General features: G+C 42.1%; 1 protein-coding gene across 3 annotated transcripts in view; it reads left to right on the top strand.

Annotated features, from left to right (window-relative positions):
• The first annotated feature begins 7,776 nt into the window (after nucleotides 1-7,776).
• Nucleotides 7,777-27,990, top strand: part of IPO8 (importin 8) — a 65,744-nt gene continuing 45,530 nt past the window's right edge. For all 3 annotated transcript variants that reach the window (XM_080914839.1, XM_080914837.1, XM_080914838.1), the window contains exons 1-5: nucleotides 7,777-7,931; nucleotides 16,424-16,505; nucleotides 19,516-19,672; nucleotides 24,120-24,278; nucleotides 25,294-25,450. In XM_080914839.1, coding sequence (XP_080770965.1) covers nucleotides 7,848-7,931; nucleotides 16,424-16,505; nucleotides 19,516-19,672; nucleotides 24,120-24,278; nucleotides 25,294-25,450 — 639 coding nt within the window. In that variant the 5' untranslated portion in view covers nucleotides 7,777-7,847. The remainder of the gene's footprint in view (nucleotides 7,932-16,423; nucleotides 16,506-19,515; nucleotides 19,673-24,119; nucleotides 24,279-25,293; nucleotides 25,451-27,990) is intronic.

Raw genomic sequence — 27,990 nt, forward strand, 5'->3', positions numbered from 1 at the left:
GTTACCATGCCTCATTGTGCCTCAATAAAAAGTTTAAACTGCACGGCCAGTTGTTTCTGTTTACATAAACATTTGATTGAGAGGTAAGAATTTATATCACTGAAAACTTTGGAATCAGTGGGTTCATGGTGTTAGTTTTAAAGAAGACTTTATATTGTCTAGGTCCCTCTAGGGTCACTTTTCTCTGATGTGTATTTATCTCATTTATTAAAAGCTGGATGTAGCTGAGCAACAGTGGCACAAACCTTTAATCCCAGCACTGGGAGGCAGAGGCAGATGGATCTTTGAGTTCGAGGTCAGACTGGTCTACAGATCAAATTCTAGGACAGCTAAGACTACAAAGAGAAATCCTGTTTAAAAAATAAAACAAGATGGATCTTTTCCACTGGCCAAACTGTATATTCTCCTGGAACATGTTATGACTTCCTTGCCATAGGGCATATTCTCCATTTAGCTACATTTTGTTGTCTGCTGTGTGTATTAAAACAAGGTATAGTAAGAGATGCACATGTGTACTCTGTTCTTAGTAAAATGCTGGGTTTAAATATATGGACAAAGTACTGAGTAACCAAAAAGTTTAGACTTTTTGTTTATATCTTGCCTCTGCTACTCCTAATTAACCTTGGGCTAGTTATTTTACCTCTAGGATTGAGCTCTCTTTTCCTCCTTCCTTCCCTCTCTCTTGTTTTTAAAGACTGTCTTCCCATGCATATATGGGATCAGTGTAATGGGGCAGTTGTGAAATTTTACTAAGGACATATCTAAATACTTAACATAGTGCCTGGCACATAAATATAATGTGCTATAGTTTCCCCTTTTCATTTTTTATAGTTTATATTTAAATCTCTTAGTTATTAACTATTTTATTTCTAAGTTCCTATAAGGAGCTATTGTCAGAAGTACTTTGTTACTATATTTAGAAATATGTGAAGGACTGGAGAAACATTTTCAATTATCAATTAATGCTGCTCATCTGCCAAGGCAGAAAGTTGTTTTGATTTTTAATTTTCAAGCCCAGAATACAAAGTAGACAGAGAAGGCACTGGTATGATTGGATAAATGACAGCAGATCAGTGTGCAGAAGCAGCTGGTTTACCAGGTCCATGAGGTCTTTCTCAAGCCTTTAGTTTAGCCCTTCCTCATCACCACAGAACCAACACATTTACAATATCGTTGGCAACCCTATTCTTTCAGGTTAAGTCCAGTTAACAATAGATCTGCTGGCTAGGTTTTCCCCTGTCTAGAAGTTGTCTGGAACTTCCTATGTGTACCACGCTGTCCTGTAAGTTACAGAAATCTGTCTGTCTCTGCCTCTCAAGCTCTTGAATTACAGGTTATCCCTTGGCACTTGGGATTTGAACTGAAATTCTTATGAATGAACAGCAAGCATTTCTCCCAATAAGTCGTCTCTCCAGCCCAGATTGGTTATTTTAAAATGCCTTCCTTCTTTAATCTGGAAGTTTGTCACATTTTTTGGGGGGTGGGTGGGGGGGGAGTCTGCTCAGGGATTCTGGTCAGTTTTGCTATTTTAAGGGATATTGCTGCTGACATTAATATAGTACTGAAGTTTTTATAATTATAAGCCATGGCTTTTACCAGGCACCATGATACATAGTCCTGCTAAGGTAAACCCTTTTAGAATAGAGGGGCTCACGCATAATCTAGATAATACTTACTGACAGATAATGTGGTTTTAAATGTGCTCTAGGAAACTTGCAACATTTATTGTTTTAAATTAGATGAGATCAAATGCATTCTGGGTGTTGTGGCCATGGATGGTTGGTTGTGTTTTGAGATGGTCTCATGCATTCTAGGCTGTCCTCAAACTTATTCTATATCTGAGGTTGGCCCTGGACTCATGGCCCCTCTAGTTCTACCACTTCCAGTGCAGGTGTTATAGACTTGCACTATCATGTCTGGTTCTAGGTAGTTTTCAGCTCTGGGCTCTAGCTTTCATTTTCTCTATACCATATGAGCCACTAACAGATTAGTAAGTGAACTGCGGTCCACAGACAGGGTGTTTGAATGGCTAAGGTGTTAAATACTTAAAAAGGGTATAGTGGCAGTGCCTAGATAAACATTACTTAGGTATTTTAAACTGTGAGCATGTCAGTTATTTATACCTTGAGCCGTAGCCCCAGCAGGACAATTCATAAGATCTGGGTATAGAGCTGACATTTATGACTTTACCTGTTTTTTCCTTTCTCTTCCCATGCCGGCTTTTCTGAGAGGGGAAAACAGGTTTTCCAGTTACTCATGAGATGTTGCATAAGCAAAGACAGAATAAGGTAGCTTTCAGTTAAAACAGACTGCATTTGTAACAGTTAACACTTAATGGGCATGCCTATATTTGTCTCATTAAGTCCTCATAAAAGTTTTTGGACAGGATAGTCAAGTCAACAAAGTGAGGGCATTTTTAAATGTAGATATACTTGTATGTAAAGTAATACAAAAATAAGGGATGCATAATGAACCATAGGTAAGTTAAATTATAGTTAAAGACAAGTCATTTAAAGTGTGATGAGAGCAAAGTTTGAGCTTACAGTTTTATGCTGACTTTTCCTGTTGTCTTTAGTTTAATAACATTGTCTTTAATGAATACTCTAATTTGACTTTTATTGCTGTAACAAAAATTCTGACCAATAGCAACTTGGGGAGGAAAGGGTTTATTTTATCTTACAACTCTAGGTCACAGTCCCTCATGAAGTAAGGGCAGGAATTTAAGGCAGGGACCTGGAGGTGGGACCTGAACCAGAGGCTGTGGAGTAATGCCACTTATTGGCTTGCCCTCATAGGTCACTTACCTGCCAAAGAATGGCACTACATGTTGTGGGCTTGACCCTTTGGGCACATTATGTCACTCTTTAATCAAGAAAATCTTCACAGACTTGCTTGTAGGCTAGTCCAATAGATGCATTTGAGGCTTCCTCTTTTAGTTTGAGTCAAGTTGATAAAGGGCTACCCAGCACATTGAATGTACCCCAAAGGTAGGAAAATTTCATGGGAAAATTGGATTTTAAATTATGTATTTTATTTATTTAGAGGCAATTATAGGATCATGTGTAGTTGTAGGAAATAAGATGGATTCCAGGAAATCTAACATGTTACAAAACTATAGTCTGATATCACAGCCAGTACAATTGACCCCTTGTCAACTTGACAAACAAACACATCATAATTAAGCCTCAACCCCTACTTTCTTGTTCATCCCCAAGATCTAAATAACCTTAAGCATCCCACAGTCTTTACAAATTCTTACATATTAAAATTACAATATCTTTAAAATATCCAGTCTCTTTTAAAGTCAAAGTCTTTTTACAATTAAAAGTCTCTTAACTATGGGCTCCACTTCTTCCCTCAAGAGGGAAAGATATCAGGGCATTGTCACAATCAAAAGCAAAATCAATCTGTCTGCGATCCACTCATGAACCACTTGGGTCCTCCAATGGCTTGGGTCACTTCTCCAGCTCGGCCCTTTGTAGCACACACTTGTCTTCTAGGCTCCAGCTGCCTGCTCTCCACTGCCATGGCTGTTCTTGGTGGTCATCTCATGGTACTGGCATCTCCAAAACACTACTGTCAGTCCTGGGGCACTAGTTGCAACTGAGGCTGCACCTTCACCATTGGCCTTCCATGGCCTCTCACAGTGCCGAGCCTCAGCTGCTCTTCATGACCCCTTCATTCCTTCAAAACCAGTACCACTTGGGTGACTTTTACACATTACCAAGTCCAGCCATAGCACGAGGCACAATCTTGGCTATTTCTGGAACACATCTTCTTTGTGCTCTCAGAAAACAGTTCCCAGAAGATTTCACCTCAATGATTCTGGTCTCTTCTTAATCACCACTAATTTCTTAGCTCCAGTTGACCAGCATCAATAGTCCCAGTAATGCAAAAGGTTTTGCTTTAGTAGTTCTGGTGTCGTTAATCACAGTTGATTCTTCAGCCCTAGCTAACCAAAACCACAGAACCTTCACAATCAAAACAGCAACAGCCCTGATAATCTTCCCTCTGAAATATCAGCCAGGCCTCCATCTTCTGCACTGTTCTTAACATTATCTTAAGCTCCTATAGAACATCCTACAGATCTCTTAATATCTTAATGGCTCTTCTAGTTCAAAGTTCCAAAGTCCTTCCACAGTCTTCCCCAAAACATGGTCAAGTTGTCCCAGGAATACACTGAGATGGCTCAGTGGTTAAGGGTAGTGGCTGCTCATCCAGAGGATCTGGTTTTAATTTTTAGCACCCACATGCTGGCTCACAGTATCTATCCATCTATAACTCCAGTTCCAGTGGAACTGACTAACATTTTCTTCTGGCCTCCTTGGCCACTGTGTGCATGGACATACATGCAGGCAAAATACTCATATGTGAAATAAGAAAAATTAATAAACAGAATAAAGTGCAGAGGCACCCAGTGAGAGACAGCTTTATGAACTGAAAGAAAAAAAGCCTCCTCTATTTGTTCTCTAAAGGGAACAGTGCTGATTTTTACCTGTTAGTTTCAGTAGAAACAAGGCCAGACACATGGTGCCGTCTGCTTGAATCATGGATGGAAAGAAAAGAGAAATAGTGAAGAGCATTCTTTGCAACAGATGCTAGGAATTAGCATTTGTGGTGGTTTGACTATGGCTTAGGGAGTGGCACTATTAGGAGGTATGGCCTTGTTGGAGTAAGTGTATCACTGTGGGTTTGGGCAATGAGACCCTTCTAACCATGTGGGAGCCAGTCTTCTCCTAATGGTCTTTAGATAAAGGTGTAGAACTCCCAGCTCCACCTGCCCTATGCCTGCCTGGATGCTGTCCTGTCATGTTCCCACTTTGATAATAATACAGAGCCAGTAAGCCAGACCCAATTAAATTCTGTCCCTGTAAGAGTTGCCTAGGTGATGGTATCTGTTCACATCCGTAAAACCCTAACTAAGATACCATTAGTTAAGGTTTTAAAGTTTTTATTTTTTAAGTTTTCAAGTTGGTGCCTATCTAGGTTGGTGACTCTTTCACCCCAGCCTCCTATGCAGCTGGAAGGACTGTTATAATTTGAAGTCGAGTTAGTGGGAGAGAAAGAGGTTGGACATCTAAAAAAAAATATCTTAAAAAATTGTCAGCAAAGAACATGTAATATCTCTGAATTATTTTGTTAATTTTTAAAAAGGATTTACTTTACATGTATGAGTGTTTTGCTTGATTATATAGTTATGCATGCTTAGTGCCTGACAACGTCAGAAGAGGGCATTAGATTCTCTGGAACTACTGTTATGAATGGTTTTGAGCCAACTTGTGGGTACTGAGAATCAATCCTAGGTTCTTGGTAAGTGCTCATAATTGCTGAGTCACCTCTCCATCCCACCAAATTTATTTTAATGAAAAATATTAAAAACAGAGGTGGAGTTTATGGAGCCAGACTCTGGAGAAGATGGGAGAGATTCCATTCAGGATGCAGAGGATGAGGTGCAGAGGTGCACAGGAGAATCTGAGGATGAGTGAATGGAGCTGCCAGGCTTTGCTCAGTTTTGTAGGGCTTTTTGAGATGGAGTGGGGAACCTTGAGAACATTCCTGAAGGATTCAGAACAGCAAAGACAAGGAATAGGATTGATCAATGAGTGAAGAAAAAGCAGCATTACAAACAGGTGTTCTTTCCCTTAGACACACAGATAGTGGTGTCAGTGAGCACAACAGGCCAAAGGTTGTCTTTAGTAGCCAATTGGCAGAGAAAATGCAGGAAATATGTAGTCAGGAATGAATAGTTCAAGAATAGAGGAATGAGTGAGTTGGAGAACACGTGTAAAAATTTAAAGACAAAGAATAAGCCTTAAGTTAGGTAGGAAAGAGGACATTGAAGTGAGGCTCATGGCTGGAATATCAGCACTTGGCTGAAGCAGCAGGATTGCCACGTATTTGAGACCAGCCTGAGCTATGAAGAGAGATCTTGTATCAGAAACACAATGAAAAGGGTCTTTAATCAAAAATTATTTTTTGCAACCTACTTTAATAAGGGTTCAACCTCTCCTTTAGCCCACCACCCAGCAGAGATAGTGGAAGAGGAAAGTTAGGATGTGGGGGAAGTGGACCTGTTCAGCAATATTTCTTTGGGGGCAAGCTCCATCTTCTTTATCAGCCATTCAGTCCTATAGCAAACACCAAATAAGACTCAGCAGCTTCAGACCAGTTCTCTAGGCAGGCAGGAACCAGAAGCTGTAGTTCAATCCTGAAGAAATTGCCAGGCTCACCAACCCATCCTGAAGCAAGGCATTGGAAGCTGCAAACTGCTGCAGGAACCTCATGAGCAGTTCTTGGGTGAGTTTCACTCAATGGTGGTGTTACCACAAGTTGAGCCCAATATCTATGAAAGGCACATACATGTTGCTAGTGAGGCAGAGCAAACCAATGCTCAGTGCTTGTTTCCTACTGTCTGTGAGGTCATATTTATATTCCTTCTTCAAGAGTCCTTTCATGTGTCTGCTACATCAGGACATCCTTTCACCTGTGCTTCTTCCCTTCTTCAGCACAACACCCTTTTCACCTGTGTGCCCCAGCAAACCATCATTTGACATTCATTTCCAAAGAGACGAGACGTTTCCACTTCAAAGGCCTATTAGAGTTAAGATACGGTAAGGAAAGGAAGTTGGGGGCAGGGTTAGGGCAGGTAGCAAAGGCACTGTTTGAAATTGAAAGTGCAGTTTTCATTTGGATGGCTGGGTGCATAATGGACTGAAATGGGCACCGCTGGAAGCAGTCAGTCGTATAGCACACGTTCTGTCTCATTTTCTACACTGTTCTTAAAACCCAGTTAATTGAACCAATATATTTTAATTATATGCTCCTGGGAGGATCATGCCTCAGCAGCATTTGCCCACAGTCATCTTAACTGTGTTTTTAGAAACTTCTAAGTTCCCAAGAAGAAAAATTTGCTGATATTTGTATGCTTTGCAGTTGTAGATGGAAACAGTGTAACCCCTTCTTGCCTTTCCCAGTGAAACTCTGGACATTTTTTGGCACTCTTGGTCATATAGTTTTCTATTTGTGTTTTTACACTCTAAAGAGAAACACACATGGCTTGTCTTTCTTTTAGATTTTGAGTTTGCATTGAATTTCATCTTGTTATAACATGGTGTCTAAAAATTGTAGTATTCTGTTTGAAAACATTTTAAACAAATGTTTTCAGAATGGATGGCAGGATAAAGGGGTGGCTGCTGTCTGGCATTGAAGGAAACCTCTTCTGTAGGTGACATGATTTCAGGGTCCCAGCAAATCTGTCTTGAAACAGCTCAGTTGCGATGTGAAGAGCGGGTTTTTTTTTTTTTTTTTTTTTCTTGAACAAAAAGTGCCACTCCGTTTAGATATGCCCAATTTGAAGCAACTGTAAGTAGATGCCAGGCCAATTAACTTACTTTGCTTACGCCGGTGGGGTAGACAAGCTAGGATTTCCGTAAAGCATCATGGCGGCCGTCTGCGGGAGTCTGGTGTGGAAACAAACCAGAGCGACTTCCTGTAGAAGCACAGCTGTACAATGCCGCTCCGGAGACAAGCATCATGGCGCCCTTCGCGGGTGCCGGTCGATGCGGCGCGCCAGGGGAGGAGGCAGCCGTAAAGGAGTCACCGCTTCCTCTTCCACCTCCCACCGGCTGTCGTAAAAGGTGAATGGAGAGAGAGTTGTGGGGGGGAAGGAGGGAGGACAGGGGGCGCGGAGTCAGAGTGGCGCAGCAAGTAGCTGCAGGCGGCGGTGGCAGCGGCAGGGGGTGGGGGTGAGGTGGTCCCCTGTGGCGGAGGGGGCCGAGAGGGGCCAGGAGACATCCCGGCTGCAGCCCGGCCTGCTGGCTCTGGGACCGGAGCTCCCGCCCGCAGACATGGACCTCAATCGGATCATCCAGGCACTGAAGGGCACTATCGACCCAAAGCTGAGGATTGCAGCTGAGACGGAGCTTAATCAGGTGAGCAAGGGGCTGCTCCTCTTCCTCTTCTACTCTTTTCCCTTCCCTCCTTTCCTCCAACCCCAGCCTGAGACCTGGACCCCTGCGGAGCAACTGGAGCACCTGTTGGGCTCTCTGTCCTTTCTTGGTGCACTTGCTCAGACCTCACAAAGGAGCTATGAAACCTTTGCTGGGGGGTGGTGGTGTCTTTGGGTGTGTTTTCTTTTCCTTTAATGCGTTTACGTGGAGACGCGGTGGGAAAATTCACCGAAGCTGAGCTAGCTTGTCTCCGGACCCGCCCTTTCCAGGTGCTGTTGTTGGAAACCCTGCCCTTCGCCTGCTGGCGGTGGCCGTGTGGATCATGGCAGAGTATTCTTGGAGCGCTGGGCAGTACTGCCTGAGAGAGTTCTAGGAAGAGCACGCGGTTTCCATGTACCACGTACCATGTACCTTTTCAAAGACTGGCCCAGCCAGTAAAACAATATTTGAGACATTTCTATCGAATGCTGAAACGTGTGACTTTCCTCTAGCCACTTTTCATTCTTCTAAGCACTCTAGACATTGATTGTTCCAGTGTTACCCCCAAATATTCTTGTCTTTTTTGTCCTTACTCCGCTCTTCCTTCCTCCTCCCTGCCCCCCCCCCCCCCCCCAGGGTCTCACTGTGTAGTTCTGGTTAACCTGGAATCCTGTGTAAATAGGCTGGCTTGGAACTCATAGCTCTGCCTGTTGCTTCTGCCTCTGCCTCTAGTCTGCTGGGATTCAAGGTGTGTGTTACCACATCTGTCCCAATCTTTCAAAACTGTAATAATAATCACAAGCTCTGGTTCTGCGCATGTAAGAGGGACCATGATCCTCTTAAATGTACAAAATAAAGTCTCCTGACATGGCTTGACAATTATTTGAGCTTGCTACAAGTATAAAGAGAATTCCTTAATTAGTGGATCTTGAGGGGCTTGCTAAGACCAGTGGCTTCTCTGAGAACTGTTGGGTGTGCAAATTATGGGCTTCATACCTGATGTAAAGAATCTGAAAACCTGGGAGTAGAAACAAGTTTGTATTTTAAATGGCTCCCGAGGCAATTCTGTGCCTCCTAAAGTTTAAGGATACGTCTTGGCCAGTGAGTCTGCTCTAGTTGAGGTTTTTTTCTTTTGAAAAAAAAAAAAAGATGGTATGAATCTTTGAAAGAGACATTAATGGACAATCTGTGGAGTTTGAGGTACACGTGAATCCAGGATCCTTAAGGGGTAAGAAGGAAAGTCGAGATCCTGTTAATATCCATCTGGCTCTGCTCTGGAATGTTCAACCAAGAATTCTAGAGGCTGGCTATTTGATTTCCAGCTCAGTGCGGTCCTGTAACCCTAAAACGCACAAGGTTAGGTTGAATCATATGGCCAACACGGATGCTTTGATGTCTTGAAAAGCACTGTCACCCCAGAATAAGGGACACTTAGTGTTGGTCCCTGTCCCAGACTTTGTGGAATACTGTCTGCAGTAACAGCCATCAGGGTTTAGTTTAATAGGAATGCTGTAAGGGCTGGACTTGTAACCTGCTTCTGCTGCTGCACCAGGAGACTGCTTGTTGTTGGACACTGTTTTCACACAGAACCAGATGTCCCTTTGATGGTGATAACAGGGCACCTAACTTTGATGCCATGCTATACTTTCTGCCATAGCCTAACCCTGCTTATTTTCTGATTAGTCAGCACATGAGGGCGCAATTGGTATTATGGAAGCAGAAAAGATTTGAAGCCTGCAGAACCGGGAGAGGTTCAATCCCTCGTTCTCTTCATACTATTTGAATCCAAGATCTGTCTCATCAGAAGACCATTTTCTTTGTTACTTGTAGTTCATTTTACAGTGTGAGGCCCTAAGCTCATCCCCAGCACCACAAAAAAAAAAAAAAAAAAAAAAAAAAAAAAGATAACATTGCTGTGTTATTCATTTGGCATCTATATCTGGTACCGTGTCTTGGATTGTAATAGGCTTTCAGTAATTTTTGTACTTGAAGTAGAAGACCTTTACCATTAGTAATATGTGATTTTGGTGTTGGGTTTTGCATGCTTGTCCCTTAGCACCCCTTGTCTTAGTCAGGGTTTTTATTCCTGCACAAAATATCATGACCAAGAAGCAAGTTGGGGAGGAAAGGGTTTATTCAGCTTACACTTCCACATTGCTGTTCATCACCAAAGGAAGTCAGGACTGGAACTCAAGCAGGTCAGGAAGCAGGAGCTGATGCAGAGGCCATGGAGGGATGTCACTTACTGGCTTGCTTCCCATGGCTTGCTCAGCCTGCTTTCTTATAGAACCCAGGTCTACCAGCCCAGGGATGGCACCACCCAGAATGGTCACTAGTTGAGAAAATGCCTTACAGCTGGATTTCATGTAGGCATTTCCCCAACTGAGGCTCCTTTCTCTGTGATAACTCCAGTGTGTGTCAAGTTGACACAAAACCAGCCAGTACAATTGACCCCTTGTCAACTTGATACACAAACAAATCAATATTAAGCTTTAACCCATACTTTCTTGTTCATCCCCAAGATCTAGATAACCTTTAAGAGTCCCACAGTCTTTACCAACTCTTACATTTTAAAATTGCAATACCTTTAAAATATTCAGACTTTTAAAAATCAAAGTCTTTTTATAATTCAAAATCTCTAAACTGTGGACTCCTCTTCCTTCAAGAGGGAAAGATATCAGAATACAGTCACAGTAAAGGCAAAATCAATCTCTAGCCATCCAGTGTCTGGGAAACCACTTATGAACTTCTGGGCTCCTCCAAGGGCTTGGGTCACTTCTCCAGCTCTGCCCTTTGTAGCACACACTTTGTCTTCTAGGCTCCAGCTGCCTGCTCTCCACTGCCATGGCTGTTCTTGGTGGTAATCTCATGATACTGGTATCTCCAAAACACCACTGTCAGTCCCGGGGCACTAATTGCCACTGAGGATGCACCTTCATCAATGGCCTTCCATGGCCTCTCACAGTGCTGAGCCTCAGCTGCTCTCCATGACCCTTTCATTCCTTCAAAACCAGTACCACTTGGGTGACTCTTAAACATTACCAAGTCCAGCCACAGCACGAGGTACAATCTTGGCTATCTCTGGAACACATCTTTTTTGTGCTCTCAGAAAACAGTTCCCAGAAGATTTCACCTCAATGATTCTGGTCTCTTCTCAATCACCACTAATTTCTTAGCTCCAGTTGACCAGCATCAATAGTCCCAGAAATGCAAAAGGTTTTGCTTTAGTAGTTCTGGTATCTTGTTAATCACAGCTGATTCTCAGTCCCAGCTAACCAAAACCACAGAATCTTCACAACCAAAGCAGCAATAGTCCTGATCAAAGAGTCTTTAATCTTCCCTCTGAAATTTCACAAGCCAGGCCTCCATCTTCTGCACTGTTCTCAACATTATCTTCCAACTACAAAACATCCCACAGAACTCTTAATATGCCAGTGGCTTTTCTAGCTCAAAGTTCCAAAGTCCTTCCACAGCCCTCCCCAAAACATGGTCAGGTTGTCACAGAAATACCCCACTATGCTGGTATCAATTTGTCTTAGGGTTTCTATTCCTGCACAAAATATGACCAAGAAGCAAGTTGGGGGGGAAAGGGTTTATTCAGCTTACACTTCCACATTGCTGTTCATCACCAAAGGAAGTCAGGACTGGAACTCAAGCAGGTCAGGAAGCAGGAGCTGATGCAGAGGCCATGGAGGGATGTTACTTACTGGCTTGCTTCCCATGGCTTGCTCAGCCTGCTTTCTTATAGAACCCAGGTCTACCAGCCCAGGGATGGCACCACCCACAATGGGCTGGGCCCTTCTCCCTTCATCACTAGTTCAGAAAATGCCTCACAGCTGGATTTCATGTAGGCATTTCCCCAACTGAGGCTCCTTTCTCTGTGATAACTCCAGTGTGTGTCAAGTTGACACAAAACCAGCCAGTATACTCCCCCACCCCCACTCACTCCCCATGTCATCCTGCCTTGCTTGCATGAATGAATGTATCTATGGTATGAGATTAGAGCTTAGCTCTTTTGTATCTTTCTCCCCCAAGGGGTCTCAAATAGTCCAGGATGCTTCTGTCTCCTGTCTTCACTCTGTGAAGTTTGTGTTGTCAAGTATAGAACCTGGGGCTTTGGGCGTGGTAGACAAGCACTCTGCAAACTGAACTATATCCCTTCCCATCTTTTTTTTTCTTGCATATTTACTCTTCTCCCTCCCCCACCTCTTTGAGATAGTGTCTTTTGTCATGTAACATAATGGGTGCTGGGGTTGTAGGTCTGCACTGGCCTTTTTATTTCTTTTGGTGGTACAAGGGACTGAACCCAGAGTCTTGCCCATGCTTGGTCAACAGTTTACCTCTGAACTATTATTTTCAGCCTTAAGGCATTTACTTTCATTATCGAGTTCTGGAATCTCTAGTTTCTATACAAGATGTGCATGGATTTTTTTTTTTAAAAATCTTTTTGTAGTTACTCTTATTGGGCCCAAGACATATATGAGGCATGCATCAAGCTGCATCCTTAGCCATCATTTTCTTTGCCTTTTAAGGAACTTTGCTTTTAGAAATAACAGCTTTTATTTGCTGAGTTGTATTCTATGTGTTGGTGTGTGAGACTCTGCTCAGGGAGTTCATGAGCTATTTGGAGAAGACAGGTTATGAGTTCTGTAGAGGGCAGTCTCTAAGTGTGTTGGGATAAAGAGGTGGACAGTCATTTTCTAAGGATGACATTACTGGAGACCTGGTTGTTGAAACAAGAGAGGCAGGCCAAGCACAGGGCAGGAGCCAAGGAGACAAGTTGGGAAAAGCTTCATCCAGCCCACCAGCTGGTGACTAGAGGGATTAGTCGATCCGAGACCAGGAGCCTCAAGTCTTGGCAATGTATGAGTTCTCATAAAACATAGAAGTCAAGTAAACAACACAACAGTTTATGTTTAGAAAACTTTACTTATACAAAGCAAGTATACCTATGAAGTCATTGAGACATGAGTTTTCTTATTTGTTAGAAACTTGAAGCTTGGGGTTGGAGAGAAGGCTCAGTTCACTTCCTGGTCTATCCTGTCATACCCTTGTACTCTGTGGATGTCTGGAGGCCAGCAGGGAAGTTGTGCATTTGAATGATGTTTCAGTTTAAAGAGTAGAGTAGGGGTTGGAGAGATGGCTCAGCAGTTAAGAGCACTGACTACTCTTCCAGAGGTTCTGAGTTCAGTTCCTAGCAATCACATGGTGGCTCATAACCATCTGATACCTTCTTCTGGTGTGTCTCAAGAGAGCGACAGTGTACCTACAAACATAAAATAAATAAATCTTAAAAAGAAAAGAAACTTGAAGCTCAAACAGGATCAGTTATAGGGCATTATTTGTGAGCAAAGTTGCATCTTAATACATCTGTATTTGCCCTGAATGTTTTAGCTTGCCAAATTAACATAGGCCAAATCAGCAAAGAAGTCAAAATTTCAGAAGTTCTTTAAAAACAGCCAACACTTGCAAAATAGGAGTTCTGAAATGTGTTCAATGGCCACAGTTTTAATAAGCAGCAGTAGTTTAAGTATACAGGTTATTTTAAAGAGCTTAAGTCAGTTTTTATGATTATAGTAAAGTATAGCTATTTATTGTTGATTTACTATAAGGTCTTTGACTATCCACAAATTTATAAACCTAAATTATTTTAATAATACATATATTAAATTTTCCTCATTAAAAACTGCTGTTAAAAAAAAAAAAAACACATCTTTTATCCGGGTGATCCCAGTACTCTGGAGGCTGAGGTGACGGCTCTCTGTAAGTTTGAGGTCAGCCTGGGCTACAAAGTGAGTTCCAAGACAGCCAGGACTACACAGAGAAACCCTGTCTCCAAAAACCAAAAATCAAACTAAACCAACACAACACTTTTTCCCTCCTCCAAGATAAGGCTTTTCTGTATAGCCCTGTATGTCCTGGAATTTCACTCTGTAGATTAGGCTGATTTCTAATGCAGAAATTCATCTCTCTCTGCCTCCCAGGTGTGTGCTAACACCACCTGGCTTTAAAAAAAACTTTTAATTTTAATGCTTATTTATTTATTTATATAGGAGTGCTCTGTCTGCAAGTATACCTCTGTGCCAGAAGAGGGCATTATATTCCTTTATAGATGGTTGTGAGCCACCATGTGGTTGCTGGGGCTTGAACTCAGGACCTCTGGAAGAGCAGCCATTGCTCTTTACTGTTGAACCATCTCACCAGCCCACAACACATCGTCATCATCATCATCTTCTTCTTCTTTTTTAATGAGACCAGGTCTTACTGTGTAGCTGGTCTGGAACGTGCTATGTAGACCAGGCTGGCGTTAATTTCACTCTGTAGACAGGGTGATTTTTGAATTCAGAGGTATACCTGCCTTTGCCCTCAAGTGCTGGGATTAAAGGCATATGCCACTATAGCCTGCAAAAAGATTTATTCATATATATATATATATATATATATATATATATATATATATATATATATATATACACACACAAATACACACACATATATACATATATATAATTAAGCATACATATACATAAATGATGTGTGTGGGTATGCACATGTGAATGCAGGTGGCTGTGGAGGCCAGAGTCATTTGGACTTTGAGAGTCAGACCTTTTGGAGCTGGAGTTGCAGGCATTTGTGAGCCACCTAATGTGGGTGTTGGGAACTGAACTCAGGTGCTCAGTGAGAGCAGCAAACAGTCTTATATTTTTGGTTGTGAGCCTAGCCTTTATTGGCTGCTGAACCATCTCTCCAACCAGCAGCAGGCACCCTTAATGGCTTAGCCGTCTTTTCCCAAATTTCAGTCAGGATCTCATGTAGCCCAGGCTTAAAAAATTTGCTTTTGTTTCATTTAAACTTTACTTTTAAAAATTGTGTGTATGTATATTGGTATGTGCATGTGTGTGCAGGTGCCTGTGTCATCACAACCCATGTTGCTGGAGTTACAACCCCTGTGAGTGGCTTGACATAGGTCCTGAGAAAGGAGCCTAGGTCCTCTGGGAGAATGGTAGATGCTCATAACTTCTGAGTTCTCTCTCCGAAGCCCCAGATTTTAAAAATATTTATTTTTATCATGTATGTGTATGGGGGTGCCTACAGAGAACAGAAGAGGGCTTAGATCCCTCTGGAGTTGGAGTTAAGGGGTGTCTGAGCCACCTGATGTGGGTATTGGCAACTGAGCTTGGGTGCTTTAGAAGAGCAGCAGGTGCTGTGACTACTGCCATCCTCTTGAGTTCCCCACACCTGTTTTAAAAAAACTAAAATTTCTGTGGTTTCAATGATAGATAAAAAGGAATTTACCTTTTTTCCTTCTTTTTTTTTTTTTTTTTTTGAGATAGAGTAGACTTCCCTTGTGGTAAATATTATCTGGAGTTTCTATCCCACCTCAGAAGCATTTAGTTCCCAAATAAAAGACACTAAACTTTTATATTTATAATAAGCCTTAAAGCACTGGAACTGAGCACATCTATCAACCCTCTAAGCTATTTTGTCTTCTTCCCTGTCAATAACCCAGAGATATCATTTGCCATGTTCCCTCTGGGAAGCTCTTACTCCAACCGGCCAGCCCTCGTGGCCATGAGCTCATCATCCACCTATATCCCAAAGTGACTTCTTTCTTCTCTCTCTTCCCCTCATGATTTCTGCCTCAGATCCCAAGCCTGGGAATCAAAGCCCTATCTTCCTTTCTTCTGCCCAGCTACAGGCTGTGGGCATCTTTATTAACCAATCATGCATAGCTTGTATGTGGGGGTGAGTGGGTTGGTTATATAACAAAAGCTGGTTATATACATGAGGCTCTGCTTGTCTTGAAGTTAATTCTAGATCTTGTCAAGGTAACAATTAATATTGACTTACTTAACCACAGAGGTCAAATAAAAGGTTGAGGTTTGTAAACCTGTTAATATCTCCTAGAGTTGATTAATAAAAAAAAAAAAAAGAAAGAATAAAATTTTCCCTTTCAAAGGATAAAGTGTGTAAGAAATTTACAGAAGTAAATGGTCAGCAGAAAGGCCTTCGAGTAACGGACATACCATTTAAAATAGTAATAAGGCTTTAAGGCTTCACAGGTTCTCATGGGAGATGCTGTTTAGAGTAACCTAGAAAACTTTCAGGAGAGCACTTTGGGACTATATGTGAAGCATTGTAAAACTACTCACATTTTTATTCATTAGTTTGTTATAAGAATTTTTTTATCACTTAAAATTATTTTCACAATCTTCATTATACTTCAGAATTTATCTCCTGTTAAAAGGTTTTCTTTCTGCTGGGCAGTGGAGGTTCTTGGGAGGCAGAGGCAGGCAGATTTCTGAGTTTCAGGCCAGCCTGATCTATAGAAGGACTTCCAGGACTACACTGAGAAACCTTAACTTGAAAAACAACCAAAAAATAATAACAAAAAAAAAGTTTTTCTTTCGTTTAGACAGTAATATATTCTGTAGTGGTGCTAGTAGCTATTCAGAATGCCCTGTTTTTTACAAAGCATTTCTTTGTAATTTCAGTCCTACAAGATTATTAATTTTGCCCCCAGCTTGCTTCGGATCATAGTCTCTGACCATGTGGAGTTCCCTGTGCGTCAGGCAGGTAAGTTGCATTTTGGAGTCAACGAGAGTTCTACTTTAAATGTCAGTAGTTACAATGTGCTGTATGAGACCTGTACACAAATGGGACAGTTAAAATTCCATCACTGATTCAGGAACTTGCTGCTGGCAGTTGATGGCTGCTAAAGGAGAGAGAGAGAGACACTCTCCTTCGGTGATGTGGTTGCTGGTAAGTTGCTCATGCTTCAGTGGATTGCCACACACTCAGGTTCCTAGGGCATCACTAATTTGACTCAGGGCTATTAATAGTAACAATAAGAACTAAACAGGAGTGAAGTTGGGAGGGATATACTATAGAAGTCAGTAGATAGTGAAGGGAGGTAGTGGCAGTTTGATATGATCAATATACATTATCTAAATGTAACATTTAAGGAATAAAAAATATAATTTAAAAATACATACTTGAAAGTCTCTTGAAAAATTAGGATGAACACATGAAATACTTCAAGACATAATTGAAGGTTTATGTTAAGGTGATACATAATTGGAGAGTAGAGAGTTAGGCGGGAAAAGGTCTAAGAAAGTGGAAGAGGAGGGAGAGATTGACGGAGGCAAGATGGAAGCCCATATGTATGTTTCTCTTGGCGCTTCTCTAGCTTGACGAGGTTGTTATGATTATTTCTAAGGGTTTCTATGGGTCTAATTTATCTTTTTTGATGGGCAGTTTATATCTTTGCTGGTTGTAAGCTTATTGTGTAGAGGTTTTGTAGATTGAGAATTAACATATAAACCTGTTTGATGTTAATGGATGTGGAGTCATGTTTGTACCGGGCGGTGGAGGAAAGTGAGTGAAACCAAACATGCTGGGGAGGTCGTATTCAAATGGGACAGAAACAACAGGGGTGGTGAAGTGAACTGCACCTGAGTTCTTAAAGGCGGCATAAAGCCACCTAGTCCCCTCAGTGCCAGATGGCCCCACGGGAGCAGTCAGTAGTGCAGGATGAAAGGTTTTCACTTTTTAATATTTAACAAAACACATAAGAATACTTTTTTCCCCTTCTTGGAAAGTTAGTAGTAGATACTGGGTTCTCACCGCTACCCTAGTATTTTCTTTTTTTTTTTAGTTAGTCTTTTTGCTCTCATTCACTCGTCAGTTCCTTGCCTCCCTAACATCACTGTTTTCCATTTTGCTTTTCCACTTTCAATAATTTATCTCCCTAATTTGTTATGATCTCAGGAACATTACCACAACTCACCTAGATTAAGACTGCAGATTTATAGATCTGAATTCTAGTGACATTTGTGTCAAGTCACAGGTGAAGTGTATTGTTTGCACTTCCCCCGAGACAGGGTTTCCCTGTGTCATATACCCTTGGCTGTCCTGGAATTCAATCTATAGACCAACACACACACACACACACACACACACACACATACACACACACACACAGAGAGAGAGAGAGAGAGAGAGAGAGAGAGAGAGAGAGAGAGAGAGAGAGAGAGAGATGCATGCTTACCATACCATAATTTTTTTTTTTACTCAAACACATTGAAATCCTAGGTGCATCAAAGTATATGAAACAGAGCTTATAGGATATCAACTTCATAATTTAGTTACATTCTGTCACATTTTAACCAATACAGAATATGTTGCATTTTTCAATGGTGAAATGCTTTTATCTTAGTTTTCTTTTTTAAAGATTTATTTATGTATGTATGTGAGTACACTGTCGCTGTCTTCCCACACACCAGAAGAGGGCATCAGATCTCATTACAGATGGTTGTGAGCCACCAAGTGGTTGCTGGGATTTGAACTCAGGACCTCTGGAAGAGCAATCAGAGCTGTTAATCACTGAGCCGTCTCTCCATCTCTGGTGAAATGCTTTTATCAACCATGCTTAATTTACAGTAAAATTGAAGTAGAAGAAACTTTGCTGGGGGCAGAAAGGAGAGAGAAAGCTGAGGAGAAAGCTGAGGCGCTCTTCAGAAATATGTGTGTACACTAAGGGTTCAGCTGGGATGGTGAAAAAGCTTCCCATTCCTTCTCTTCTTTTTTCTCTCTTTGAGACAAGGTCTCACACTTCAACCCAGGCTAGCCTTGAGTTGATGATAGAGCTCAGGTTGACTTTAGACTTGAAGCAGTCATTCTTTCTCAACTTACCCATGTGCTGGGTTAGACGTGTGCATCACTATGTCTAGCCACATGTCTAGCTCAGTGGACAAGTGTGAGGATCCATGTTCTGACACCCAGAACATACATGACAACCAGCCACACGTGTGGCCTCCTCCATTGAACGGCAATGATAGGTTCTTACAGCAAGATGATCAGCCCAGAATTGGTGACCTCCACATCCAGTTCAACCCCCACCTTAGTAAATAAGTTGGATAGTGATCAAGGAAGAAACTCTGGGCCTCTACATGCATGCGTGTGCATACAGAATCCCTTCTTTCACATGCACCCATACACATGTGAATATGTATATATACACATACCACAAACACACACCAAACAAAATAAAGCAGTCTTATAGCAGTAATTTAGCTAATTTTTTCCGAATGCCTTTCTGTCGAATGTTGAAAAGAGTAGAAACAGAGTAATGGATTTATATATTCTCATAGAGATACAGATTTCTTGAGATTTGATGTCTATTTCTTTATGAATTATAAATATCTCAAAGGATTAAATGAAATCACCAGTGGTGGAAGAGCACAGATAACTCCTGAATGTGCAGGATGATGGACAGGATCAGCAGCAGACAGCAGCTTACTGTGAGGTTTGAGAAAAGGGAAATTTCCTGATGTCACTGTGTTTGTGCTCAGTCTGAAAACATGGACATGACTCCAAGGTCATTTCTATGTCACTCAAGGATGTCCTCCAGCTTGGTGGGATGTTCCTGATTGACTCCCATATAAAACTCTTGAATTCTTCTCATCTTCCCTTCCCACGTTGGCTTTTTGCACTTGTAAGGTTTTCCATCTTGGGTGGGTGTTGCATTGTACATGGCTGAGTTGTAAGGCTGAGTCCAACACATCTGATTTTCTCTTAAACTCAGCTGCCATCTACCTGAAGAATATGGTGACACAATACTGGCCAGACAGGGAGCCTCCACCAGGAGAAGTGATATTTCCATTCAATATTCATGAGAATGACCGGCAGCAGATACGTGACAACATTGTGGAAGGGATAATTCGGTCTCCAGATCTGGTGAGGTAAGCCACACCCTGTCTGTGTGATCTGAGAAGCATTTGGCCTTGGCTTCAGCTTTGTGTGTGTTTTTTTTTTTTTTTTACATTAAAAAAATGACATCATCTTATTTTCGCTATCCAGCGTGGACTGCATGTGTGGTAAGTGTGGTGGGCTCAGTGCAGGTGTGGGTGGGGGAGGGGTGATGACTTGGTGGCTGGAAGGGAATGGAGAAGGTTAGACATGCTTCTGGAAAGTCCGGAGGAAGGACTCATGGCATGCTATAGCTAAGCCGCCGATAAGGTTGAGAAACTCTTGAAAATCTATCACTGTTGAGGTCCAGCTTCTTCTTCATGTGGTCAAGGACACCGGGGTCCTTCTGGTTCTTTGTGAAGGCGGCCAGCTCCGTGTTCATGAAGGAAAGGAACTCAGTTTTGGAGAGTTGACAGCTGTTTCCATCCTTCCCACTGTACTTTTGGAAAACAGCAATCAGGGACTCAATGCATCTCTCAGTCTCTGCAGGCATTTTTGCAAGTTGAGGAGCGAGGCCCAGCTGCGACTGCGGCTGACGGTGGCTGGGACGGGAGTCTTGTGTGTATTTTTTTTTTCATATATCTCAGGCTAGTCTCAAGTGTGACACGTGACCAGAGATGGCCTTGAAGTTCTACTCCTGTCTCCATTCTCAATAGCTGGGGTTACAGCTCTATACTACTATGACTGATTAATATAGAGTTGGAACTTAAACTGAGGACCTCCTGCATTTTGGGAAAGTTTTTACCAACTGAGCTATGGTTCCAGCCCAGGAAATCCATTTTTTGTTCTATGTATTAGACAGCATAGCCACGTGGAGTTAACAAATTTTGCAATCTTAGAATAGAAACAAATTTATATGAGCCAGTAATGAAATTCCCTTTGCAAATGGAGGGGGAGGGGCAATGGATGAAACATTGTTGGGGACGAGATTGTTTAGTATTGGTTATTAAGTGTAGCTGTGATGAAAACAGGAAAAGAAAGGAAAATTGAGGGGGACAGTAACAGGAAAAGCAAGCATTGATTATTGTGCAGTTGTTTTTGTGCTAGGAGAACACAGGTGTACTCACTGAAGAAGAGCATCCTTGTTCTCATTGGTTCCCATACGCCAGCTGTGTCCCAGGAACCTCTCAGAATCAGTCTGTTCTTCTGTGAAGATCTCCCATTGGTCCTAAAGCAGCACACAGGGGTCGTTCCCCCTGCCAATCTGCGCATATCAAGATGAAAGCCTAAAAAGTGAAATGTTTTAGCTATACTTTATGCCAGTGTTGTTTAAAGGAACAAACAGTTGCTGCTAGTAGAGAGAAATCCCCCCCCCCCTTTTTTTTTAAATGAGACAGTCCTCTGTGGCTTTGCTCCTTTGTGCCCTAAGGACCCTTGAAGATATTGCTTCTCCTTGTCTAATTTTGTTTAAAAGTATTGCAGAGAAAATTAATTTGGTATCATAAGGAAGATATAATATGCAGTTTAATTTTTTTTTCCAGCTTTAGATCTAAGTTGTTGAATATTCATCTGAACACTAGTTTATTATTTTCTACAATTTGGAATCCTGGGACTGAGGATGTAGCTCAGTTGGTAGACTTTTCCCTGCATGCAAGAGACCTTGGATTCAGTTCCTTGCACTGCATACAGTGTGTTGTGTAGTGGTGTGTAGAGGCACACATGTGAATCCCAGTACTTGGGACATAAAAATAAGAGCATCAGAAGTTTAAGGTCATCTCCAGCTGCATATTGTGTTGGAAATCACGTCTGGGCTGTGTATGTAAAACTTCCTCACAAATAGCTCAGCAAGAATTACAGCTTGGAATTCTAATTTTGCCAGGTAAGTTCTCTAATCAAATGACCTCATGAGGACATACTTGGCAGCAACAATGGTAGTTTGTAGACTGGACATTTTTGCTTCCCTTTATTTTCTTTTCAATCTTAATTACTCATGAAATCCCACTGAAGAAGTGATGCGTGCACTAAGTGCTGTAGGGTAGCATCTTTCACACTCCTGTTTTTCTGTGAGTTTTTGTTGTTGTTGTTGTTGTTGTTGTCTTCTCCTCCCCGACCCCACTTATTTCTTTGACAATGGTTTTTTGATTTCCCATTTCCAGAAATTGCCTAGCAAATCCTTATTTGTTGTATTCCAAGTACAAGAATTAGTGTGTATTTTCACTGGTACAGGGTACCGTACTAGCTCCTTCTTAACTGATGAGAACTAGGTTTATCCACTTGACTGATGTGTGTATATATGTACACACATCTTATTCTCAGAGAGGTGCTCTACCAGTGAATCACACACTATCCTTAGGCTTGTCCATTTGGTAGGTACATGTGTGTCTGTCCACCTGTATATCTATATTTGTATGGATGTATACATATCTATCATCTACCTGTCATCATCTATGTGTTGGCATATCTCTGTATATTTATGTGTGTGTGTATCATCTATCTGCATGTGTGTACATAATCTATATCTGTGTTGTTATCTCTTCTTCCTGTGTGCCTCTGTCTCTGTCTCTCTCTCTCTGTCTTTGACTCTTTTTCTTTCTCTCTCTGTGTGTGCTATAGATCAAACCCAGAACCCTATATATGCTGCTCCTTCTGGATATGAAGACTCAAATATAAAATAAAATAAGTAAGAATTTTTGCAGAGTTGAGGTAGATTTGCTGTATACTTTGGAAATTTTTGACAGTCTTTTAAATTTTATTTAACTTTTTATTGATTCTTTGTGATCTACACACCATGTAGCCTCCCATCATATCTGCCATCTGCCCTTGCATCCTCCCAAAGAAAATAGAAAGCCAAAGATAAACAAAACATAAAAAACATCTCCCTGTGTAAGCTTTCGTGTGTCACAGTGTGCCCGCAGTGTGCCCACAGTGTGCCCTTCTGTTCACATCTCATTACTTGCAAATGTCCGTTGCTATGAGTCATTGGTCTGGTTCAAGGCCTCTGGCTTCTGCTACCTCATCAATACTGGATCCTCACCAGGACTCCTCTTCTTGTGACCCGGGTCATGGAGATCCTGCAGCTTTGGGTCTGTGGGACTGATTCCTTCACACACTGCTGCTGCTCATAGATTGAGGTAGATGTTGGGGTGAGCCAACTCAAAGCCCTGCATCTGGGCCTGGATGGTAAACCGAGTTGGTACCCACACTACCAGGGTGAGTTCTCCAGCACCGCCCCAGCTAGTTTACCCAGTGCCACAGCTGGCAAGGGGCAGGGTCAGCTCTCCAGCCCTCAAGCTCTCGGTGCCCGTGGCTCACCTGTACCCATGTCACAAGAGCCACCTCTATTGTTCTTCCCAGTCAAAGTGTGGGGCCTGTTCTCCCAGTACTATAGCTAGTGGGGCTGGGCCAGCTCCACCATGCTGCCCAGGCGAGGTGCAGAGGGCCTGCTCTCTTAGGTGCTGCAGCTGGTGACAGGCAGGACTGGGTCACCTGCTCTCATGACCCCAGGAGCATTTCTCCTGACTGCTGCAGATGGTGAGGGGTGAGGGTGGGAGGGTATCAGCCTCACACTACCTCATGGCAGAGACAGCTCTCTCTCTTGTGCTCATATCCTCATGGCTAGCTCGCCTGTGCTCCCACCACCAGGGCCAGATCTACTGTGCTACCCAGACAAGGTGCAGAGCCCACTAAAATACCTTTAGGGTAAACTGAGTTTCATTTATGGGTTCCCTCATTCTGTCTATTTTCAGTGAATTGTGCCACGAAGAAGGTTTTTTTAACAGGATCCCTTTTTCTCACACCATAGCCACATGTATATAGTGATTTGCTGCATAAGTTAACAATGCATACAGTGGTGTCCCATATAATTCCATTTCCTTAGATGTAACTAGATGAGCATCTGTCTTAGTCAGGGTTTCTATTTCTGCACAAAACATCATGACCAAGAAGCAAGTTGGGGAGAGAAGGGTTTATTCAGCTTACACTTCCACATTGCTGTTCATCACCAAAGGAAGTCAGGCCTGGAACTCAAGCAGGTCAGGAAGCAGGAGCTGATGCAGAGGCCATGGAGGGATGTTACTGGCTTGCTTCCCCTGGCTTGCTCAGTTTGCTTTCTTATAGAACCCAGGTCTACCAGCCCAGGGATGGCACCACCCACAATGGGCTGGGCCCTCCCACCTTGATCACTAGTTGAGAAAATGCCTCACAGCTGGATCTCATGGAGGCATTTCCTCATCTGAGGCTTCTTTCTCTATGATAACTCCAGTGTGTGTCAAGTTGACACAAAACCAGCCAGTACAGCATCCTAGGTTATAAAGGTACATTCTGGTGTTCACACAAATATGAACTTGCTAGTAACACATTTCTCACATGCTCAGTGGTGCCTGACTGTAGGTGTATCACAAAGGGAAAGGGAGTTGGAGAATATTATATCAATATTGTAGTTCTTTGGGTGGTGGTGCTATTAATTGCTTGAATTTCGGTATTTTCTTTCTCACCTTACAGAGTCCAGTTAACAATGTGCCTCCGAGTCATCATTAGACATGATTTTCCTGGTCATTGGCCTGCCGTCGTCGACAAGATAGACTACTACTTGCAGTCACCAAACAGTGGGAACTGGCTTGGCAGTTTACTGTGCTTATATCAGCTGGTGAAGACCTATGAGTAAGTTCGTTTCTACTAAAGAGAGCCAGTGTCTTGTGGCATCAGGCTCCTAAAGCAGTCTGCCTTGGGGTTTGGCAAAATGGGTTTGTTGTGGAAAACACTGAGTCAAACAGCTAGTATTTTCACGTGCTGTAATTGCTCAGCAGCACCCAGGTTTTCTGGTTTAAGTGGCTGATTTCTGAGTCTTTAGCTGCTGCTGTAGATACACCTCAGATACAGAAATCAGGTACTTTTCTGGTCAGAAAAGGTAGGAAACGTAAAAGTTCTTTGGGACATTTCCATGCAAGTTGCTGGTGAGGAGGTATAGGACTTAATGGCAGTTAATGTTATTTTGGGGGCTTAAAGATGAGTGTTGCTTTTGTATATGCAGTTCTGTAGTTTTCTTTTGTTATGAGACATTGTTACTTGGTAGATCAACAGTCATCCTCCTGCCTCAGCCTCTTGAGTGCTGAGATTATAGCTCAGGTAGTTTTTGTTCTTTAAGATGATAGTTTAGAAAGTTTTGTAGAATTTCTATTTAGGAAATAATTTGAGATTGGCAGCCGTACAAGTGAACTGAGAATACCCAGGCTTGTAAGGTATGTCTACTCTTTAGTGAAAGGTGATATGAGAACATTTTCTCCATGTTATTTACCCTACATATGATGTGTCTAAGCTGGCAGATCAGCTTTCATTTTATAGGATGAATTATGGTTTGATGAGAGTTAAATACTAGAAGAATTCTCATAAAATTACTAAGTAGTCTTGGATTGGCCCTCACTCCCTCTTTCCCTCTCTTCCTCCCTTCCTCCCTCTTGGACTCTTAAACTAGTCCCAACCTTTGAACAAAGATTTTGTGTCCACCTGAAACAAGAATTTATCCTTTCAGAGTTTCTTCCAACTTTATTGCAACAACTATTTAGAAAATTGAAGTCCGTGCTTTATTATTTTCTGTTTTGTATGGTTAACAAGTCTTTTTTCACTCACTGGGAAGGAGAAACCATCACCTTCTTATTCTCTGTCTTTGCTCATGCAGATATAAAAAAGCAGAAGAAAGAGAGCCTCTCCTGGTAGCCATGCAGATATTTCTGCCTAGAATTCAGCAGCAAATCCTGCAGCTGCTTCCGGATGCCTCCCATTACTCTGTGTCGTTGCAGAAACAGATTCTGAAAATCTTCTATGCTCTTGTTCAGGTCAGTTCGACTGCAGAAGATGGACACGGAAGAACCTTGTGTTTGTGTGCGGCCTGTAGAAGCATTGGTCACTATTTAGAATTGTGTTTTTACCTTAGGAGAGTCAGGCTCACAGAAGTTTACTGTTAGCCATGATCACTGAGTATCCAAAGTTCAGTTTGGTTGTCTGTATGCTGTCTTTCTTCATCTAAAGTCCCAAGTTATAAAGAACCCCAGGTGTTGCTTGACCTAAAACTTGAGTTTAGATTCAAGGTGCCCTGTTTGTTGGTTAGTTGTGATTATAGGAGGAGAGGAAAGAAATAGGGTCCTTCTTAATGGGAGATCACATTGATGGCCTTTTCTTCTCTTCAGCAAATGTAAGCCAATACAGATTTAGTGGCTGTCATGCAGGAGGGTCCCTGCAGGCTTTATAGCAGGCAGTGTAAAACCATCAAGGGGAGCTGAGAGTGAAACCCAGATTAGCCTGATTTTGGTGACCAGTGCTGAACTAAGACCCTTTGGAGTCTACCCCGATCATTTTACTTCAGCCATGTTCAAGCACAGCACAATTTTTGGAAAAGGATATTCAGGTAGCAGTTAATTCAGGCCGATGAATATGACAAAGCTTAAGGCATATTTACATTGGGGCTTTTTACAAAGTACACGTTTGGCTTCATCAAGGTAAACATAATACCTGGCCCTAAAGTAGCAAAGGAATCACTTAGGCTGTCCTGCCAATGATGTCTCACAAGAATGAGTTTCATGGTCTGGAAGAAAAGCTCAAGGTTTTAGGGGAAAAATGTCTGGGATAAACAAACAAAATATTCTGGGGTTTAGGAGCAGAGCCTGGCCCAACAGGAAGCAAAAGATCACCAGGCTGTAAACTGCTTTTTCCCCAGCATTCCAGGACAAACAGCCAAATATCTTTTCCCTTTGGAGAGATCAGCTGTGTATTTAACTTTCCCTGGATTCTCCCCTGCTACTCTGTGTGCACATGGCCTTTATGCCGTCCACACGTTTTCTTTGACCTAAGCTATAGGAGCTTCTACAATGATAATTTAAACAATAATTATAAGATAGGGATAGGGATAGGATGTCTTTAAAAATTTGAGAATATTTAACATTGATTACTTAAAAAACTTGAGTAAATGATTTCAGCCTGGGAAGAAGAATTGGGGTCAGCCTAAATGTGAATGGATTAAAACTCTGTTCTGTGCTTTCTTGAAAATTCCTTGTAATATGAGTTTGGTTTATTTGAGCTAGGGAGTCCGGGAGCTGGTATATGCCCTTCATTTTGACTTAGGCATCTTTGGACTGACTGTTTTAGTATCACTACAGTACACAGTTGGAGTTATAGTCTTCTATCATATGTGTGTGTACATATGCACATTATTATTATTATTATTATCTTATTTTTTATTTTTGAGAATGGTCTCTGTTTACTTCTGGCTGTTCTGGAGCTCACTATGTGTGTATATCATCAGGCTGGCCTCTTTCAGAGCTCTGCCTGCCTTTGCCTCCTGAATGCTGGTTTTCAGGTGCAGCCACCTCGCCTGGCTTCATAAGCTTTTAATAGTAGACTATCAGAGAAATATATTCTTCCACATTCTCTAAAGCTTTTGGGAAGGAAGCCACATGGCCTCTCCTGTAGAGTTAGTGTTAAAGATCTCCCTCAGCAGGCCTACTTGACAGTGGGGCATCATAGCAGCAATACTAGCTAGTGTATTTGGGGTTGGACGAGTCTTTCCTACTGAGAAAACAGCCAAACCCTGGTCAGTAACATGAAGGCTGGTGACATGAGTTTTCTGTGGATTCCTTATACACTTGGCTAACTAACAAGGGAAGAGAAGTCTTAAACACATAAAAAACAAAACAAAACAACAACAACAACAACAAAGCCAGAAGATGAACCATTCTAACATTTTTTAACTCTTTTGGTAATCTGTTACATGTTAGTACGGTAATGTGCTTCTTTGTTGATGGGAAATTAAAAACAAAAACAAACAAACAAACTGATTTAAGAATCTAAACTGCCATCGTGTGTCAGGAGAATTAGAACTGGCTGGCTGCAACACAGACAGTCCAGACTAACCACTCTCAGATGTCTAATTCAATGAGATTGACTTCGTCTTAAGTCGAAATTACCTGATTAGAGCCTTTCACACCTACTACAGGGGTCACTATTTTCTGCCTAAGCCCCTGTCTGCTCCTCTGGACTGAGTTCAAGCCAGAATGCCTCGCTCCCATATGGCACTTAGAATAAAGCGTGACCTTTCTGTGACCTTCTTCAGGCCTTCTTGGTATGCCTCAAACTCACGTCAGTCTCCCTACCTGACTCCTGAGTGATGGTTATATGTGCATCATGTCCAGCTCACAGGTGTGAAATAACATACTCCTCCCCCACATACACGTCCTCCCAGCTGGAGTGAGAGCCTTGTGAGACAGCAGTGGAGGCTCTTTTAGGGTGATGACACTAGCATCTAGCTAGGGGAGATAGAAGCCCGAGCAATAGTCATTCCAGGGATTGGGCCACAAAATGGAAGATGGGGATGGAAAAAGAG

The sequence above is a fragment of the Micromys minutus genome, assembly GCF_963924665.1.
Source record: "Micromys minutus genome assembly, chromosome: 3".
Taxonomy (NCBI): Eukaryota; Metazoa; Chordata; class Mammalia; order Rodentia; family Muridae; genus Micromys; species Micromys minutus.